Source organism: Pituophis catenifer, unplaced genomic scaffold (assembly GCF_029215685.1).
Source record: "Pituophis catenifer annectens isolate HBS135680 unplaced genomic scaffold, rPitCat1.0.hap2 SCAF_2, whole genome shotgun sequence".
Classification (NCBI taxonomy): Eukaryota; Metazoa; Chordata; class Lepidosauria; order Squamata; family Colubridae; genus Pituophis; species Pituophis catenifer.
Window position 1 is genome coordinate 32,197,321 of NW_027256882.1, and position 18,319 is coordinate 32,215,639.

An 18,319-nucleotide genomic window follows, 5' to 3' on the forward strand; every position below is an offset into this window, starting at 1 on the left:
TTGCACGAACTGGTAAGTTTAGATGATAACATATTAGAATGACAGTACAAGCAGTCTTTGACTTACAACTGTAATTGAGCCCAGAATTACAGTTGTAAATCAGCCTGGTCTCTAAGCAGGACACCCTGTAACCACACTTGACTTTACAGCATTTTTTTTTACTGTCGTTAAACAAAAGCTACAGTAGTTAAAGGAAATCCATTGTCTGCAATGGGTGTGTTTTGTTTTTGTTTTTTTTGCTGGAAACCAGAAGTAAAGGCTGGTTTCTAGTAATATATATATATATAATATATATCATCAGCTTGTGGAGAACTGTGGAGAGGAGAATGAGCCACCTTCTGTGGCTCAGAAGGTTAATTCAACTGCCTAACATGCAGGAAGCCCAAGTTCGAATCCAAGTAAGGGTATGGCTAGCTGATGAAAGCTAAAAAGCTTGAAATAGATCTATAGTAGTCTCCCTTTATTTCTTTATTAGTGAAATATAAATTTGGTATAAAATGATTTGTGAACGCGAGTGCTTGAGGGCTCCTGGATTGGAGCTGAAAGGCGAAAGGGAGCAGAATGCCCCCTCCCACATGTTGGGGTAGACCAGGTGTCATGTGACCTCTGGAATACTGCAAACAATCATAAATGTGAGCTGGTTGCCAAGTACCCCAAATGGGATCATGTTAATTGGGGGTGATTTGTTAGAACTTTGGATCTGAATCATAAGTTGTCTTGGGGAGGTCCATCAAAACTTTGAATGGTTGTTAAGCATCCAGTCATAAATTGAGGACTACCCATAGCTACAGTATTGGTAGTCCTTACTTATGATCACAATTGAGCACGGAATTTATGTTACTAAGTGAGAAATTTGTTAAGGGAGTTTTGCCCCATTCGATTTTTAATCGCTGCAATTGTTAAATTAGTAACACAGTTCTCAAGTGAATACTGCTTCTCCTCTGACTTTGCTTGTCAGAAGGTCACAAAGGGTGATCCTATGACCTCAGGACACTGCAACTGTCATAAATATGAACCAGTTATCAAGGAACCGAATTTTGATCACATGACGGTCATAAGCGTGAAAAAATTGTCACAACTCAACTTTTTTCAGTGCCGTTGTAACTTCAAACGGTCACTAAATGAACAGTTGTGAGTCGAGACTACCTGTATAGGCCAGGAAAACATGGGATCTCATCTTGCAGGAAAACATTTTTTATACTAGACCGCATGAAAAATGGAAAGCAAGAACCTCCTTCCTAGAGGGAGATGGAGAGAAAATTACGACTGGATTTGAAGAAGGATGAGCTAAAAGTTCTGGAACAACCTCTGCAATCAATAGTTTGCAACGTCGTCATCTTCTTGAATTAAAATAAATAAAAGAATTAAAATAAATGAATTCTCCTTGACCCAAGACCTTTTTTCCCCTGGGTCCATATTCCAGCTCTTCAAGAAGATCAAGATGTATTATTGTATTTCTTTCTTACATACTACTCTTTATCTTTTGGTATTTAACTTTCCTCTCTAATCTTCTTTCAGTTATAACTCAAAAGATGGCACCTCCCGAGATGCCAAGAGTAATTTAGGGACACCCAATGTTGTGTAGATTTTGTGGGCTGATCAATAATACAAAACATGGATTTTTAGTTTTCGTGGGGTTTCCCCTCCCGTTGACAATTTTATTAAACCTCTTTTAGATCAATTGCACTAAAAACTGGTTGTGTGTGTCATTCCAATAATTCTAAAGTGGCGCTGGCTGTGGATGATGGGAGTTGTACTGCTGCAAATTCAAACTGGGGAAACTTTATTAAACATTCGCAGTGTACTTTGCATATATTATTTTTGTATTTATTATTTTATGTATTCATTTATTTGATTTCTATAGCCGCCCATCTCAGCAAACGACTCTTAGGTTAGGTTCGTATACCCAAAACTAGAAAAGGTTTAGGGGGCAGATCGTCGCGGAGAAAAATCTTATCGATGTGATCGGTGGGGATCGAAAACAATCGGCTGGAACATAATAATAAAGAAAACCCTTTCAAACGCCCCTGGGAGGGGGAGGGGGGGGAGAGATCGGGCAAAGGTGTTTTTCAGCCATCTGTCACTAGATGGCGCTGTAGAAATGAACAACGCACGCGCCTAGATAAGCTGTCTACACTAGTAGCCCATTGGTAACGAGTTAAAAGGAATTTGAAACCATCAAGTATTAAGTGACTAGAGAGGATGCCGGAGTAGAGAAGACCAGAGGAACTTCCTCTTCCTGCTCATCCCTGGGAGGATGATGGCATGCAGGGTGGCACTCTTGTTCTTCCCAGGGTCGCAACAGCAGCTAGAAGGTGAGTGGAGGACAGATTGGAGGAAAGGGCTGGGAGCAAGCAGGGCTGCCTGGTTTGCACCTTGGTGTAAAAGCAGAGAAGCTGCTACATATCCCTTCCCACTCCAGATTTAATTCCACTGGTGCTGCAAGCTTTAAAACTGCTGCCTGCAATTTTCTGTGGGTTGGGAGATTTTAAAAAGTCTCCTTCAAGGTAGAATTGACTTCTTGTTATTTTATTGACATGTTGTTTTCTTGGCAACAATCTGGGACTGATCTGCTACCGCTGGCTTCTGGGATTATTATTTTTTCTTATTTCCCCATCCAAACGGGATTTCCTGGTGGTGTCCCATCCATGTATTAATTAACCAGATTCAGTTTAACCCTTAACCTGTTTTTAAAATTGAGAATTATTTGAGATGTTCAGTTGTATAGGTAGTCCTCATTTACCACTTGTTTAACGACCGTTATGACTCTGAGAAAGGAGACTACCTGGTCCTTGAAGGTGTGATTGCCACAGTGATTTGGGTGCGACAACTGGCACTGATAATGGTCACAGCATTCTGCAGTCGGCGATCACGTTTGCAAACCTCGAAACACGGGCACTCCGAAGTTTGGCGTAGACAACTGTTGCCTAAATTTGAGAGAGACACTTTTACCTTTGCAAAGGGGTTTCTGAAAATACAAATCACCAAGTAATTTAGGCAGAGCAAAAGCATTTAAATGGGGGGGGGAGGAGTTTTTATAGGGTGCAGAAACATGATACATGTATTTGGCATATGTGATGCATCATAAAGTAAGCGATCAAATTAGAAGATACCATTTACATGTAACACGTGAACAACAGGAAAGTTTGATTTTAGATAAAATTCCACAAGTGGCAAATTTGTGGCTTAAAATATTTCCTTTTCCTGACCTGGCTTGTAATTTTTAGATTTGCAAGTGTACAAATAATCCTTGACTTCATTCATTCAGCAACCCAGGCCTCCCCCATCCCTTGGCAACCCTTCTCCACATAATGACTGCAATGGGGAGAGCCAGGATTGCATTGGTGCCTTGCTTAATGACAGAAACAATTTAAGGACCATAATTCTGAACTCCATTGTTATTGAGGCCATCGTTTAGGTTTAGGAGCTGTGTACAAAAACAAAACTTTCACAAACATTTAGCACCCAGCACCTGGCTAATGTTGTGCAGCTAAGTTGCATCTAACTGTACCTTTTCAAGCTTCCCTCAGTTGCAAAGGTATATTTTTGAGGAATTATCCTGCACCCCCAAGAACAGTCTTCCCTGATTCCCCAAGGGAGGTGTGGTTTGTTGTTCATTTTTTGTACAACGTTCTCCCCCCCCCCCCCCAAAGAATGCTTTCCCTTGGTTTAGTTCTCGCTTCTTGCATACAAAGTTTCTAGCTCAGATTTATTTATTGATGGATGGATAGAACACGTGCGCTTAGAAAACAGTCAACATGATAGGAATAATTGCCCTTTAAATATTAAAGTAGCCTGATTGTAAGCTGAAAGAGGCAGAAATAAAATTAGGGGAAATATTAGAATATAATTTTTTATAGAATGATTAAAAATAATAGAAGTTTATACATTAGGCATTTTTTAATGTATATTTAAATAATAGGATTACTTAAATTTGATAAATGCGATAGAGATTACACGTTTTCTGAATAGTTTTTATCCCAGAGCTATAATTACACTTGACAGTGAACTAAAGGACCACCATCAGTGAGCTATTAGGCAGTATTACTTGGTCTGTTGTGTGGATGTTTGGGTGGTTAAGGGGTGGGGAATTGTGGTGGGTGGGAGTGTGTTTGGGGATTGTTATGTATGTTGGACATGGTCTTTGGGTGTTAAGTGAATTTCGTTGTGTATACACGTACAATGACAATAAAGTTATTATTATTATTAACATTGTTAGCATGAATTGGATTAATATGAATGATACCCAGAAACAACTTCGCCTATACACAATAGAGAAATGCTTAGATTGAACAAGAAAGATATAGATGAAAATAGAGATAAAGATGAGGAGTTAGGCATTTTTTTGTTTATGTATGTTTAAACAATATAATGAGGATTACCTAACTTTGACAAATGTGATAAGAGATTATTAATATTGTTACTGCGAGTTGGATTAACATGAATGATTACCCAGAACCAACTCTGTCCACACACAAGATGGATGTATATATTTTTAAAAAAAAAGAATAAAAGAAAAAGAAAAGAAAACTTTCAATGCATCAGATATATAGGTGACTGTTCAAGCACCGATATCCAATGTCAGAGGGAACGATTGAATTGACTTGGTGGTGAAACCATCGAGTATCGAATTGCTAGAGAGAACAAAGAGGAGACGAGAAGGTAAGAGGAACTAACTTCCTCTTCCGGCTCACCCATGGGGAGGAGTGGAGGTATAGTGGCGGCTCTCCGGTTCGTCCCAGGATCCAAGTAGCATCAGCAGCAGCTGGACGGCAAGTTCAGGACAGGTCGGAGGAGAGACCGGGAGCCAAGTAGGTTTCCTCCACGGTGTAAAAGCAGAGAAGCAACTACTAGGCTGAAATATATCGGCTGCTGCTTTATTCCTTCCCTCCCCAAATTTTATTTTATTTTATCTTCTGCTGGTTGGGAGATTTTAAAAAGATTTTTAAAATCTCATTCACTTTAGGGTTGCTGCTATTTATTTATTTATTTATTCCTTCCTTCCTTCCTTCCTTCCTTCCTTCCTTCCTTCCCCAAATTTTATTTTATTTTATCTTCTGCTGGTTGGGAGATTTTAAAAAGATTTTTAAAATCTCATTCACTTTAGGGTTGCTGCTATTTATTTATTTCTTCCTTCCTTCCTTCCTTCCTTCCTTCCTTCCTTCCTTCCTTCCTTCCTTCCTTCCTTCCTTCCTTCCTTCCTTCCTTCCCCAAATTTTATTTTATTTTATCTTCTGCTGGTTGGGAGATTTTAAAAAGATTTTTAAAATCTCATTCACTTTAGGGTTGCTGCTATTTATTTATTTATTTATTCCTTCCTTCCTTCCTTCCTTCCTTCCTTCCTTCCTTCCTTCCTTCCTTCCTTCCTTCCCCAAATTTTATTTTATTTTATCTTCTGCTGGTTGGAAGATTTTAAAAAGATTTTTAAAATCTCATTCACTTTAGGGTTGCTGCTATTTATTTATTTATTTATTTATTCCTTCCTTTCTTCCTTCCCCAAATATTATTTTATTTTATCTTCTGCTGGTTGGGAGATTTTAAAAAGATTTTTAAAATCTCATTCACTTTAGGGTTGCTGCTATTTATTCCTTCCTTCCTTCCTTCCTTCCTTCCTTCCTTCCTTCCTTCCTTCCTTCCTTCCTTCCTTCCTTCCTTCCTTCCTTCCTTCCTTCCCCAAATATTATTTTATTTTATCTTCTGCTGGTTGGGAGATTTTAAAAAGATTTTTAAAATCTCATTCACTTTAGGGTTGCTGCTATTTATTTATTTATTTATTTATTTATTCCTTCCCCAAATTTTATTTTATTTTATCTTCTGCTGGTTGGGAGATTTTAAAAAGATTTTTAAAATCTCATTCACTTTAGGGTCGCTGCTATTTATTTATTTATTCCTTCCCTCCCCAAATTTTATTCCACTCTTCCTGTGTGATTTGAAACGGGTCCCTTCGTTTTTCTTCCGGTTGGGAGATTTAAATGTCTCATTCAGATTCCAAGTGGTACAGCTGCCGGCTTTAGAAGAAAGTGGTGTCTGCAATTTTCTGCCGGTTGGAAGATTTTAAAAGTCTCCTTGACTTTAGAGTTGACTCCTTGTGCTTTTTATGAGTGTGATGTGTTGTCACCAAAACTGGACTCTTGCTTGGTGTCGAAGCCGATAAGTCACCGGACACAAGGTGTGATACAGAATTATACTTTTGTTTTGGTACCAAGATATAAAGACCCTAGTTCGAAATGCTAACCAAGGGCCTGGATTAGAATGTTATAGCAATTTTTATAGTCAAGGGTTGCATTCAACCCTTTCCCCTAATAATGCACGCATAACAGATATTGATTGGTTATTTGGATTTCAGCCCCCTAAACCCTTATGCTTGTTATGCCAAATAGCTAAATATCACGTCACCTAAATTTCACCCCAGATCACGGGTATCTTGCAAAGTGTGCCAGCTATGTGGTTTTGGGGATTTTCTTATAAGCGAGCTATTCTTGTGTCTAATACCCTGGCTAGTGGTTTTCTAACAGGTAAGGTGCAATTGCAGAGCAACTCAAGGCAGCATCCCCTGCAACCCCCCCTTCTTCCACAGAGAAAAGTAAAAGCAGTTTTAAGTCTTTGTCTGAGGCAGCACCTCCACACACCCCCGTGACCCCTGCCTCCTTCTGCAGTGAGAGAAGATAGGAAGGAGCAAAGCTCTTAATTGTTTGTTGTAAGGCAAAGAAATGAAGACAAGAGAAAATGTTTTTTCAGAATTCATATTCCTCACTCTCATGTCCACTCCATCCACACCTGGGTCCTATCTCCACATGTGACACTTCCTCTGCTCCTTAAGGCCTCATCTGTACATACATTCCACCATCTGATCCTTCAGATGTTTTCTTGGCAAGGGAGGAGTTTCATAGGCAAAACCGGTGATTTAAACTTTGTAGATGCTTTGGGTAACATTTCCTCTAAATTAAGCTGAAAAGTTTGAACGTACTCATTTCTGAGACATTTTTCAGGCTGAAATACAAATGTATTTTCTACATGCATACAATATATATATACAATATATCTGTATTTCCTGTGTGCCAGATATATTAGAACATAACAATTTTATAAGGCTAAGAATTTGTGATTTAGTCAAGTCCACAAGAGAATGTCACGATTGTGTGGATATTTAAAATTAGATCTAGCTAGTCTTCTATGTGACAAGTAAATCATAATTGATGTTTATACATAATCTAGCATTTTCACATGTTTCTTTTGTCATGCTTCTTGTTGTTTTCACATTTTATATCCAATCGTTAAACCAAGCCTTTTATGTGATTGTTATAGGCAAAAGAGGGTGCCAAGAAGATGCCAAGTGAAATCAAAAGATAGAACTAAAAAGGAAAATGAATCCATCCTGCAATTAAAATCCAATTCCTCCAGAAAACAACAAAACACTTCTCTGTTCCAGCTTCTGATGGAAAAGAGAGATAGTAACTGAAGAGATTATCAACCTGGAAAAAGTATGAGTAAAATTCATTGAGTATGTGGAACTCAATGAAACACTCCACAAAAAGGTCAAGGGAAAAAGTTATTTGCAAATTCAGAAAAAGATGGAAGTATCTGGAAATCAATGGAGAGGACAATTGGATAACCAGGTGTGGCAAGCAGTCATGCAAGACTCGCTCTGTGAAGAAAGAAAGAGTGGCTTGAATGAAAACATCATCCAAGAAGGGATCCAAAATATTTTTGACCTCCCCAATAAACCAAGAATATCAGTGGTGGAAAAGCCCCACGGAGCTACCTGTTATGAGGATAGTATGGATTGCAAATCGCAACTGATTGTGCCTGAAAGGATTCACATCAGAGAAAAGCCAAATAAATGTTCCAAATGTGGAAAATTGTTTTGCTATAGCCCACACCATTTTGAGGATAAAATGACTCTCACCGGAGGGAATACGTACCAATGCTCGCAATGTGACAAGAACTTTTGCAAGGACACCACCCTAGCAATACACCGGAGGACTAACACAGAGGAGGAACAGTATACATGTCTGGATTGTGGGAAATGTTTCAGTCAGAATTCCAACCTGTTGATACATCAAAGGTCTCACACGGGGGAGAAACCCTATGAGTGCCTATATTGTGGGAAAACTTTCAGTCGGAATTCCCACCTGGTGATACACCAGAGGACTCACACAGGAGAGAAACCTTACAAGTGTCCAGATTGTGGGAAACATTTCAGTCGGAATTCCAACTTGTTGATACATCAGAGAATTCACACGGGGGAGAAACCGTATGGGTGTCAGGATTGTGGGAAAAGTTTCAGTCGGAATTCTAACCTGGTGATGCACGAGAGGACTCACACAGGAGAGAAACCATATGAATGTCAGTATTGTGATAAAAGTTTCAGCCAAAATTCTCACCTCGTGATGCACCAGAAGATTCACACAGGAGAGAAACCATACGAGTGTCTGGAATGTGGGAAAAGTTTCAGTTGGAATTCCCACCTGGTAATACACCAAAGAACACATACTGGGGAGAAACCGTATGGGTGTCCTGTTTGTGGGAAAAGTTTCAGCCAGAAATCTGATCTGATGATGCACCAGAGGACTCATACCGGGGAGAAACCATATAAATGTCCCGTTTGTGGGAAAACTTTCAATCGGAATTCCCACCTGGTGATACATCAGAATACACACACTGGAGTGAAACCGTATGAATGTCTAGAATGTGGGAAAACATTCAGTCAGAGTTCCCACCTGTTGATACACCAGAGGACTCACACAGGAGAGAAACCATATGAGTGTCAGGAATGCGGGAAAGGTTTCAGTACTAGGTCTAACCTTATAAATCATTTAGGTTTACACACAGGGGAGAAACCTTTCAAATGCCCAGAGTGTGGACGGTGCTTTACGCAATATTCCTGCCTTGCTGCACACAAAAAAATCCACATGAGGCAGAAGGCGATGACTGCTGAAAAATCTTGAATTAAGAAATTAAATATTAAATGTCTGGCATCATTCACTGTAGTCAACTGTATCTCAGTATTAGACATGACGGCGGAGAGAATTTGAAAATATTGGTTTGGTAAAAGGTAACTTTTTGTATCTGGATATCAACAAACTTACTGGAAATTCCCTTATGCAGAAATCATGCAATTCTACAAAAAGGCTTTGAGAGTCGGTTTTTTTGCACACTGATCATCATCAACCATAGAAATGCTACATAGGGAGTTTCAGGTTTCTTCAACATAAGTGTCAATCCTGAAGTTGGCTGAACTGGCCATTTTCTTTTTTTTAGTCTCTAGGGAGGTTTTGTTTCTCACTGCTTCAGGGCTGACACAGCCTGGAGCGAAGGGGCCAGGGAGGGGGGTTGTAGAGATTAGCTGGGGTGTTGTAGCCATAATAAAATTCTTTCCCCTGGGAATCAAGGACATTCGTGCAGGTATCTGCATGGTGGAGACTGAGGTCATCTAGCAACTGTGGCTGTATGCTGATTGGTCCGTGTGACTGAGACTCTGGGGAAATGTGATAATTTTTTACTTTTAATTGGGGGAGAAAACCGGCACCAACTTAAGAGCCGGTTTTCCACTAGGAAAATGCCAATTTGGTATGTCCTAATAAAAGTGTTCTTTGAGGAAATTGCCTGCCTCGGAGTTCTTATTGAACTGAGATGTATTACTTGGAACCCGGACAATAGATGTGCTGTAGATTTCAAGCCCCAGAAATCGTTAGCCAGCAGACCTGTTGCATAAAGTATCTTGAAGTTGTAGTCAACATTTGTGGTAGGTCTTATAACCGGCTACAGCTCCTAAAATACACATTACAATTCCGCACTCAGATTTATTTACCGATGGTGGCTTCTCCACTATGACAAAAATGAGAGGAGATAAGGAGGATTCGAAGTTCGTCTTTTCCAAATACTTCCAACAAATCAGTGCCAGGAAAATCCATTATTTCAGACTGTGGCCTAGGATAAGCACAAGTATCAAAGAAACTCATCAGTGGGGCGACTATAGGTAGGCCTCGAGCTACGACCGCAATTGAGCCCCAAAATTTATCTTGCGAAGTGTAACATTTGTTAAGTGAGTTTGCCCCGTTTTACGACTTTTCTTGCCCCAGTTGTTAAGTGAATCGTTGCATTTGGTTAAGTTGGTAGCATGGTTGTTAAGTGATCTGGATTGTGTCAGAAGGTCGCAAGAGCAGATCAGATGACCCCAGGACATTGCAGCCGTCATAAATATGAATCAGTTGCTAAGCGTCTGAATTTTCATCACATGATCATAGGGATGCTACTAATGTCGTAACTGTGGGAAATGGTCATAAATCACATTTTTCAATGCCCTTGTAACTTCGGTCACTAAACAAACTGTTGTAAGTCAAGGACTACCTGTATACTCTCTTACATCTTTTGTCTGTTTATAATAATGATTATTCTTAGGCTTTCATTGTTTTCTATGTTTTTTTTAACTAAATGTACCCCCACAATCCTTATGCTGTCTTTCACCATAATAAACATTTGATTTGATTTCGTCAGATTATATCATACTTCTTTTCATAGTTGGTCACATTGCATAGGATCTCTTTGCAGAAGGACACCCATGAATCAGAACCAGGCCAGGGATGAGGAGGAACCGAGAGGTTCTTTAATCCTGATCGAGAGGCTCTTTGGGCTCCATCCAGGTGGCTTCAAATTTAAACAAATGTGCATTTTTTTAAACCTTACAGTCATCAGATTATACTGTATTTAATTCTGTCTTTTTCTTTTATTCTGCCATGTTTTGATATACAGCTATTCCTTGACTTATGACCACAATTGAGCCCAACATTTCTGTTGCTAAGTGAGATATTTATTAAGTGAATTTTCTTGCCACCTATGTTAAGTGGATCACTGCAGTTGATAAGTTAGTAACTATTAAATCAGTGTTTCTCAACCTTGGTAGCTTGAAGATGGCTGGACTTCAACTCCCAGAATCCCCTAGCCAGCGCTGCTGGTTGGGGGATTCTGGGAGCTGAAGTCCAGCCATCTTCAAGCTACCAAGGTTGAGAAACACTATTAAATGAATCTGGCTTCCCTATTGACTTTGTTTGTCAGACGATCACAAAAGACAATCACATGACCTTGGGACACTGCAACCGTCATAAATATGAGTCGATTGCCAAATGCTTGAATTTTGATCACATGACCATAGGGATGCCGCAATAGTGTGAAAAACGGTCACCAGTCATTTTTTCCAGTGCCGTTGTAACTTCAAATGGTCACTAAATGAACTGATAAGTCAAGGACTACTGTACATCTTATCATTTTATTGTTCTTAGGAGCTGAAAACACTTGAAATAATTCCAAGGGTTCTCAGTTTCTGAGAAAAACCAATCCATAATGTAAAATCTTAGTGGGTACAGCATTCTTAATACTGTATCTTTGAGGAATACAATAGAATAGAATAACAGAGTTGGAAGGGACCATAGAGGTCTTTTAGTCCAACACCCCCTCCCCCTGCAAATGGTTATCTAATCTCTTCTTTAAAACTTCCAGTGTTGGGGCATTTACAACTTCTGGAGGCAAGTTGTTCCACTGATTAATTGTTCTAACTGTCAGGAAATTTCTCCTTAGTTCTAGGTTGCTTCTCTCCTTGATTAGTTTCCACCCATTGCTTCTTGTCCTGCCCTCAGGTGCTTTGGAGAATAGTTTGACTCCCTCTTCTTTGTGGCAGCCCCTGAGATATTGGAACACGGCTATCATGTCTCCCTTAGTCCTTTTCATAAGACTTAAGACATGCCCAGTTCCAGCAACCATTCTTTATATGTTTTATCCTCAAGTCCCCTAATCCAGGGGTGAAATCCAGTAGGTTCTGACAGGTTCTGGAGAACCAGTAGCGGAAAGTTTGAGTAGTTCGGAGAACCGGCAAATGCTACCTCTGGCTGGCCCCAGAGTGGGGTGGGAATGGAGATTTTGCAGTATCCTTCCCCTGCCACGCCCACCAAGTCACACCATGCCCACAGAACCGGTAGTAAAAAAAAAATTGGATTTCACCACTGCCCTAATCAAAAAGAATAAATAAAAGAATAAAATGAGACATTAGCACAGAGGGAATGGAAGGGAAGAACTTGGAAGAGAGTTCCTGGCTGCCTGGCTACAGTCTATGTATAATATACAGATGTGTATCTAACAGTACTGTATCTGTCCTTCCAAAAAGCAGATAAGTGTCTCAAAGGTGCTTTTTTTTCAAAGAGGCAATTGGACTGTCTGTCCAATTCTGAGAATCTCCATAGACATCAGACAAGTGTGTTTTTCAGCCTTGTAGTCGCTAGATGGCGCTCTAAAGATCAGCAACACCAGCGCCTAGAAAACCGCCGATGTAAGCAGCGGCTTCTGAGGTAAGAGCATTCAAGTATTGGATTGCTAGAGAGGCTTTGGAGGGGGGAGAAAAAAGGGCACAGGAGCTTCCTCTTCCGGTTCTCCCCCCTCCCTCCCTCCCCAGGAGGATGGTGTCGTGGAGGGCTGTTTTTTGTGCTCTTCCCGGGGTCGAAGCAGCAGCAGCTGGCAGGTGAGTTGAAGGAAGGTCGGAGGAAAGACCGGTAGCAAAGCGGGGCTGTTTGGTTTGCTCCATGGGGTGCAGAAGCAGAGCAAGCAACGGGGCTGAAACACATCCTCAGCTGCTACCTATTCCATTTCCTCCCCAAATTCCGTTCCTGTGATGCTGCATGATTTAAAATACGTTGTTGTTGTTCAATTGCTAAGTCGTGCCTGACTCTTCGCGACCACATGGACCACACACACACACACACACACACGGGGTCCTCCCCTGTCTCCGAGAGCCTGCCCAAATTCATGTTCATTGTGTGGATGACACTATAGCAATAGCACTTAATCTTATATACTGCTTCACAGTGCTTTACAGCGCCTGTCTAAGCGGTCGGTCTATCTATCCATCATCTATCCACTTCTATCTATCTATCATCTATCTATCATCTCTTTCTATCTATTTCTATCATCCACCCACCAATCCATTGATCTATATCTATTTCTATCTATCTATCTATCTATCTATCTATCTATCTATCTATCTATCATCTATCTATATCATCTATTTCTGTCTATCATCTATTTCTATCATCCATCCATCTATCCATTATCTTATCTATTTCTATCTATCATCTATTTCTATTTTTATCATCCACCCACCAATCCATCGATCTATATCTATTTCTTTCTTTCTATCTATCAATATATCATCTATTTCTATCTATCATCTAATTCTATCATCCACCCACCCATCTATCGATCTATCTCTATTATCTATTTCTATCTATCTATCTATCTATCTATCTATCTATCTATCTATCTATCTATCATCTATTTCTATCATCTATCATCTATTTCTATCATCTATCATCTATTTCTATCATCCATCCATCTATCCATTATCTTATCTATTTCTAGCTATCATCTATCATCTATTTTTATCTATTTCTATCATCCACCCATCGATCTCTATCATCTATCTATTTTTTCTTTCTATCTATCATGTTTCTATCATCCATCCATCCATCCATCCATCAATCTATCGATTAGCTATTTCTATCATCCATCCATCTATCTATCTCTATCATCTATCTATTTATATCTATTTCTATCGTCCGTCCGTCCGTCCGTCCGTCTGTCTGTCTATCAGCTTCTACTTTCAGGCAAGGAAAACAAAATGCACAGGTACAGTATATGTGGTACCTTGCTCAATAGTAGTAACTGTGAGAGGGATCTTGGGAGTCCTAGTGGACAACCATTTAAATTTGAACCAGCAGTGTGCAGCAGCTGCCAGAAAAGGCAACACAGTTCTAGGCTGCATAAACAGAGGGATAGAATCAAGATCACATGAAATGTTAATACCCCTTTATAATGCCTTGGTAAGGCCACACTTTGAATACTGCATTCAGTTTTGGTCACCACGATGTAAAAAAGATGTGGAGACTCTAAAAAGAGTGCAGAGAAGAGCAACAAAGATGATTAAGGGACTGGAGGCTAAAATATATGAAGAACAGTTGCAGGAACTGGGTATGTCTGGTTTCATGAAGAGAAGGACTAGGGGAGACCTGATAGCAGTGTTCCAATATCTCAGGGGCTGCCATAAAAAAGAGGGAATCAGGCTATTCTCCAAAGCACCTGAGGGTAGGACAAGAAGCTATGGGTGGAAACTAATCAAGGAGAGAAGCAACTTAGAACTAAGGAGAAATTTCCTGACAGAACACTTAATCAGTGGAACAACTTGCCTCCAGAAGTTGTAAATGCTCCAACACTGGAAGTTTTAAAGAAGATGTTGGATAACCATTTGTCTGAAGTGGTGTAGGGTTTCCTGCCTAAGCAGGGGTTTGGACTAGAAGACCTCCAAGGTCCCTTCCAACTCTGTTATTCTATCCCATCCCATCCTATCTCACCATCTCATCCTATCCAATCATCTCATCCTCTGCTATCTGTCCCCTTCTCCTTTTGCCTTCCATCTTTCCTCAACATCAAGTTCTTTTCCAGTGAGTCCTCTCTTCTCATTAGGTGACCAAGGTATTACCTATTACCTTATGGCATTTAAAATTGCTGCCTTCGATTTTCTGCTGTTAAGTAAAGATAAAGGTTCCCCTCGCACATATGTGCTAGTTGTTCCCGACTCTAGGGGACGGTGCTCATCTCTGTTTCAAAGCCGAAGAGCCAGTGCTGTCCGAAGACATCTCTGTGGTCATGTGGCCGGCATGACTAAATGCCAAAGGCGCATGGAATGCTGTTATCTTCCCACCAAAGGTTGTCCCTATTTTTCTACTTACATTTTTTACGTGCTTTCGAACTGCTAGGTTGGCAGAAGCTGGGACAAGTAAGGAAGCTCACCCCGTTATGCGGCACTAGGGATTTGAACCACTGAACTGCCGACCTTTCAATCGACAAGTTCAACGTCTTAGCCACTGAGCCACCGCGTCCCAGTTTCTGCTGGTTGGGAGATTTAAATTTCTGCTTTACCTTGTGCTTTAACAGAATAAGAATAACAGAGTCGGAAGGGGCCTTGTAGGTCATCTAGTCCAACCCCCCACCCAAGCAGGAGACCCTACACTATTTCTGACAGATGGCTGTCCAGTCTCTTCTTAAAAGCTTCCAGTGATGAAGCTCCCACAACTTCTGAAGGCAAACCAAGTTCCATTGGTTGATTGTTCTCAGGGTCAGAAAAATTCTCCTTATTTCCAGGTTGAATCTCTCCTTGATCAGTTTCCATCCATTATTCCTTGTCTGGCCTTCAGGTGCTTTGGAAAATAGGTTGATCCCCTCTCTCCTCTCTGTGACAGCCCCTCAAGTATTGGAACACTGTTGTCAGGTGTCCCATGGTCCCTCTCTTCACTAGACTAGCTTTTTATCTGTGTTATTTTCATGGCAATTGAAGAGTTTCATGTGCAAAACTGGGGCTTTAAATCTCTCATAGGCTTTGGGCACCATTTCATCAATTTAAAGCCCCCTTCCCCCCCCCCACATCAGACCAAAAAGTTTGAGCATACCCACATTTGGGACATTTGCTAGACTGAAATACACATAGATTTTTGACATGAATCTATATATAACGTATTTTTCGGAGTATAAAATGCACCTTTCCCCCCCCAAAAAGAGGGTGAAAATCTGGGTGCGTCTTATACTCCGAACGTAGCCCCGTCCAGCCTCACAAATGGAGATTTCAGAGGCTGAAAGAAGCCTCTGAAAGAAGCTTCAGGAAAAAAGCCTCAGAAACGGAAGGTTCAGAAAAAAAGCCTCTCAAAGGCTTTTATCTAAAATAATATGACAAGCAACAAAAGAAGAATCAGTAAAGGTCCTAACCAAACTATGATAACAAATCTGGAGAATGACACAATAACCAACAGATTGGAAGAGGTTAATCTACATACCAATACCAAAGAAAGAAGATTGAACAGAGTACAGATAGTCCTTCAGAATAAAAGCCTCTGAAAGAAGCTTCAGAAAAAAGCCTCTGAAAGAAGCTTCAGGAAAAAAAGCCTTTTTTTCTGAAGCTCTGTTTTGAGGCTTTCAGAGGGAGAAAAAAAACTTTTTCCTGAATCAGTGTTTCAGAGGTTTCAGAGGCAGCAAAGAAACCAAGGCACAGAGCTCACAACCAACGAACCTGTTGCTAAAATTCACCTCTGGGAACAGCTGATTGAGGGTATTCCGGGAGGCCGATCAACCCACCAATCAGCTTTTTTCTTATTTTCCTCCCCAAAAACTAAGGTGCGTCTTATACTCTGAAAAATATGGTATAGTCATAGATTTATCTACATTTCTCCTTGTGTGGATATATCTGTATCTGTATAACCTATACCCACTATTTTCAGATTTATTTCATAACAATTTTTAATGCTAAGCGTTTGTGATTTACTCAAGTCCAAAAGAGAATTTCATGATTGAGTGGATATTTGAATTTGTATCTTGCTGGTCTTCTATGTGTCAAATGAATCACAATGTTAAAGATTAGATTGGTATGTTTGGTTTTTTCACTGTAATATATGCTTTTTTTTTATTTTCATATGTTGTGCACCCATTATATGTGCAGCCATTAAACTGAGTCATTTATGTGAATCTTGCAGGCAAAGAAGATGCCAAGGAATGCATTCTGAACAAATGAGAATCACAAGCAGCATTAAAAAAACAAAGCAAATCTATCCAGCAATCAAAATGCATTTCATTTCCTCCGGAAAACCTTTCTGCTTCCACAGCAGACAACAGACAAGTGAGAGAATAACAAGAAGAAGGTTTTTGTGCTGGAAATAATCGAGTATGTGAAACTCAGACTCTCCACAAAAAAGATCAGTCTGGATCGTTTCTAAATTCAGAAAAAGAGGGAAATATCTAGAAATCAGTGGGGTGGAAGTAGTCGCTTGGATAGCCATGCAAGCCAGATAATCATGCAAGCCTCACCCTGTGAAGAAAGAAAGAGCAGCTTGATTCAAAGCAGCACCGAAGAAGGGATCCAAAATATTTTTGATCTCCAGAATCCAGGAATGTCATTGGTGGAAAAGCACCACAGATGCGGATATTGTGGGGAAATGACAGATCGCAGATCAGAGTTGATTACACATGGGAGGACCCACACTGGAGAAAATCTCTCCCAGTGCCTTCAATGTGGCAAAAGCTTTATCAAGCACACTACTCTACTGATACACAAGAGAAGTCAAATGGCAGAGAAGCAGTACGAGTGTCTGGATTGTGAGAAAACTTACAGCAGTAATTCAAGCCTGTTGATAAATCAGAGGACTCACACAGGAGAGAAACTGTATTTTTGTCCAGATTGTGGGAAAAGTTTCACTCGGAATTCCCACCTGGTGATACACCAAAGGACTCACACAGGAGAAAAACCATACGAGTGTCCTGATTGTGGGAAAAGTTTCAGTCAGTATTGCCACTTGGTGATACACCAGAGGACTCACACAGGAGAGAAACCATATGAGTGTCTTGATTGTGGGAAAGGTTTCATTCAGAATTCTGACCTGGTGATACATAAGAGGACTCATACTGGGGAGAAACCATATGTGTGTCTGGATTGTGGGAAAAGTTTCAGTCGGAATTCCTACTTGGTGGTACACCATAGAACTCACACAGGGGAGAAGCCGTATGAGTGCCTGGAATGTGGAAAGGCTTTCGGTCGAAATTCCGAGCTGATGATACATAAGAGGACTCACACTGGGGAGAAACCATATGAATGTCCGGTTTGTGGGAAAAGTTTCAGTCAGAATTCCCACCTGGTGGTACATCATAGGACCCACACAGGGGAGAAACCGTATGAGTGTCCAGATTGTGGGAAAGGTTTCACTACTAGGTGTAAACTTATAAATCATGTAGGTTTACACACAGGGGAGAAACCTTTCAAATGCCCAGAGTGTGGACGGTGCTTCACGCATCATTCTTGTCTTACTGCACACAAAAAAATTCACATGAGACAGAAGGTGATTCGTGTAGAGAAGGCTTGAATTTAATTTCTGATTATATTAAGCTGAAATATTAAGTGTTTAATTTTGGGTCTGATTTGCTTTAGTCAAATATGCCTCAGTATTGTAGATAAGAGTGAGGAGAGAAAAGAATTGGAAAATGTTAGTTTGATAAAAGACTAGCTACCTGTATATAGCTGTTAATAGATGTTACTACCGGTAGATACTTACTTTTCAAGAAATATTTACTTTTCAAGAAATATTTATTTTTCAAGAAATACTGCTATTGCTGCAATAAAGGTTTTGTGTGTTTTTTTGGATTTCTATAGATCAGGGCTGTCAAACTCCCGAATCACAGGCCGGATGCGCCACGTGCTGGCCACGCCCCCACCCGATTTAGCGAAGGGGAAAAAAGTCCC

The 18,319-nt window shown here is 40.3% G+C and overlaps 2 protein-coding genes across 2 annotated transcripts; both read left to right on the plus strand.

Moving 5' to 3' along the window:
• The first annotated feature begins 2,256 nt into the window (after positions 1-2,256).
• LOC139312061 (zinc finger protein ZFP2-like) lies at positions 2,257-10,488 on the plus strand. Its single transcript, XM_070936585.1, has 2 exons — positions 2,257-2,315; positions 7,306-10,488. Exon 2 carries the CDS (start codon positions 7,572-7,574, stop codon positions 8,946-8,948), a length of 1,377 nt encoding a protein of 458 aa, XP_070792686.1. The 5' UTR covers positions 2,257-2,315; positions 7,306-7,571; the 3' UTR covers positions 8,949-10,488.
• A 1,943-nt stretch (positions 10,489-12,431) lies between these two features.
• LOC139312063 (zinc finger protein ZFP2-like) lies at positions 12,432-18,100 on the plus strand. Its single transcript, XM_070936588.1, has 2 exons — positions 12,432-12,508; positions 16,563-18,100. Exon 2 carries the CDS (start codon positions 16,881-16,883, stop codon positions 17,940-17,942), a length of 1,062 nt encoding a protein of 353 aa, XP_070792689.1. The 5' UTR covers positions 12,432-12,508; positions 16,563-16,880; the 3' UTR covers positions 17,943-18,100.
• Positions 18,101-18,319: the final 219 nt, after the last annotated feature.

What these genes read in the sequence shown, in the direction of transcription:
- LOC139312063 (XM_070936588.1), top strand. Translation starts at nt 16,881, where the DNA reads ATGCAAGCCTCACCCTGTGAAGAAAGAAAGAGCAGCTTGATTCAAAGC.
- LOC139312061 (XM_070936585.1), top strand. Translation starts at nt 7,572, where the DNA reads ATGGAAGTATCTGGAAATCAATGGAGAGGACAATTGGATAACCAGGTG.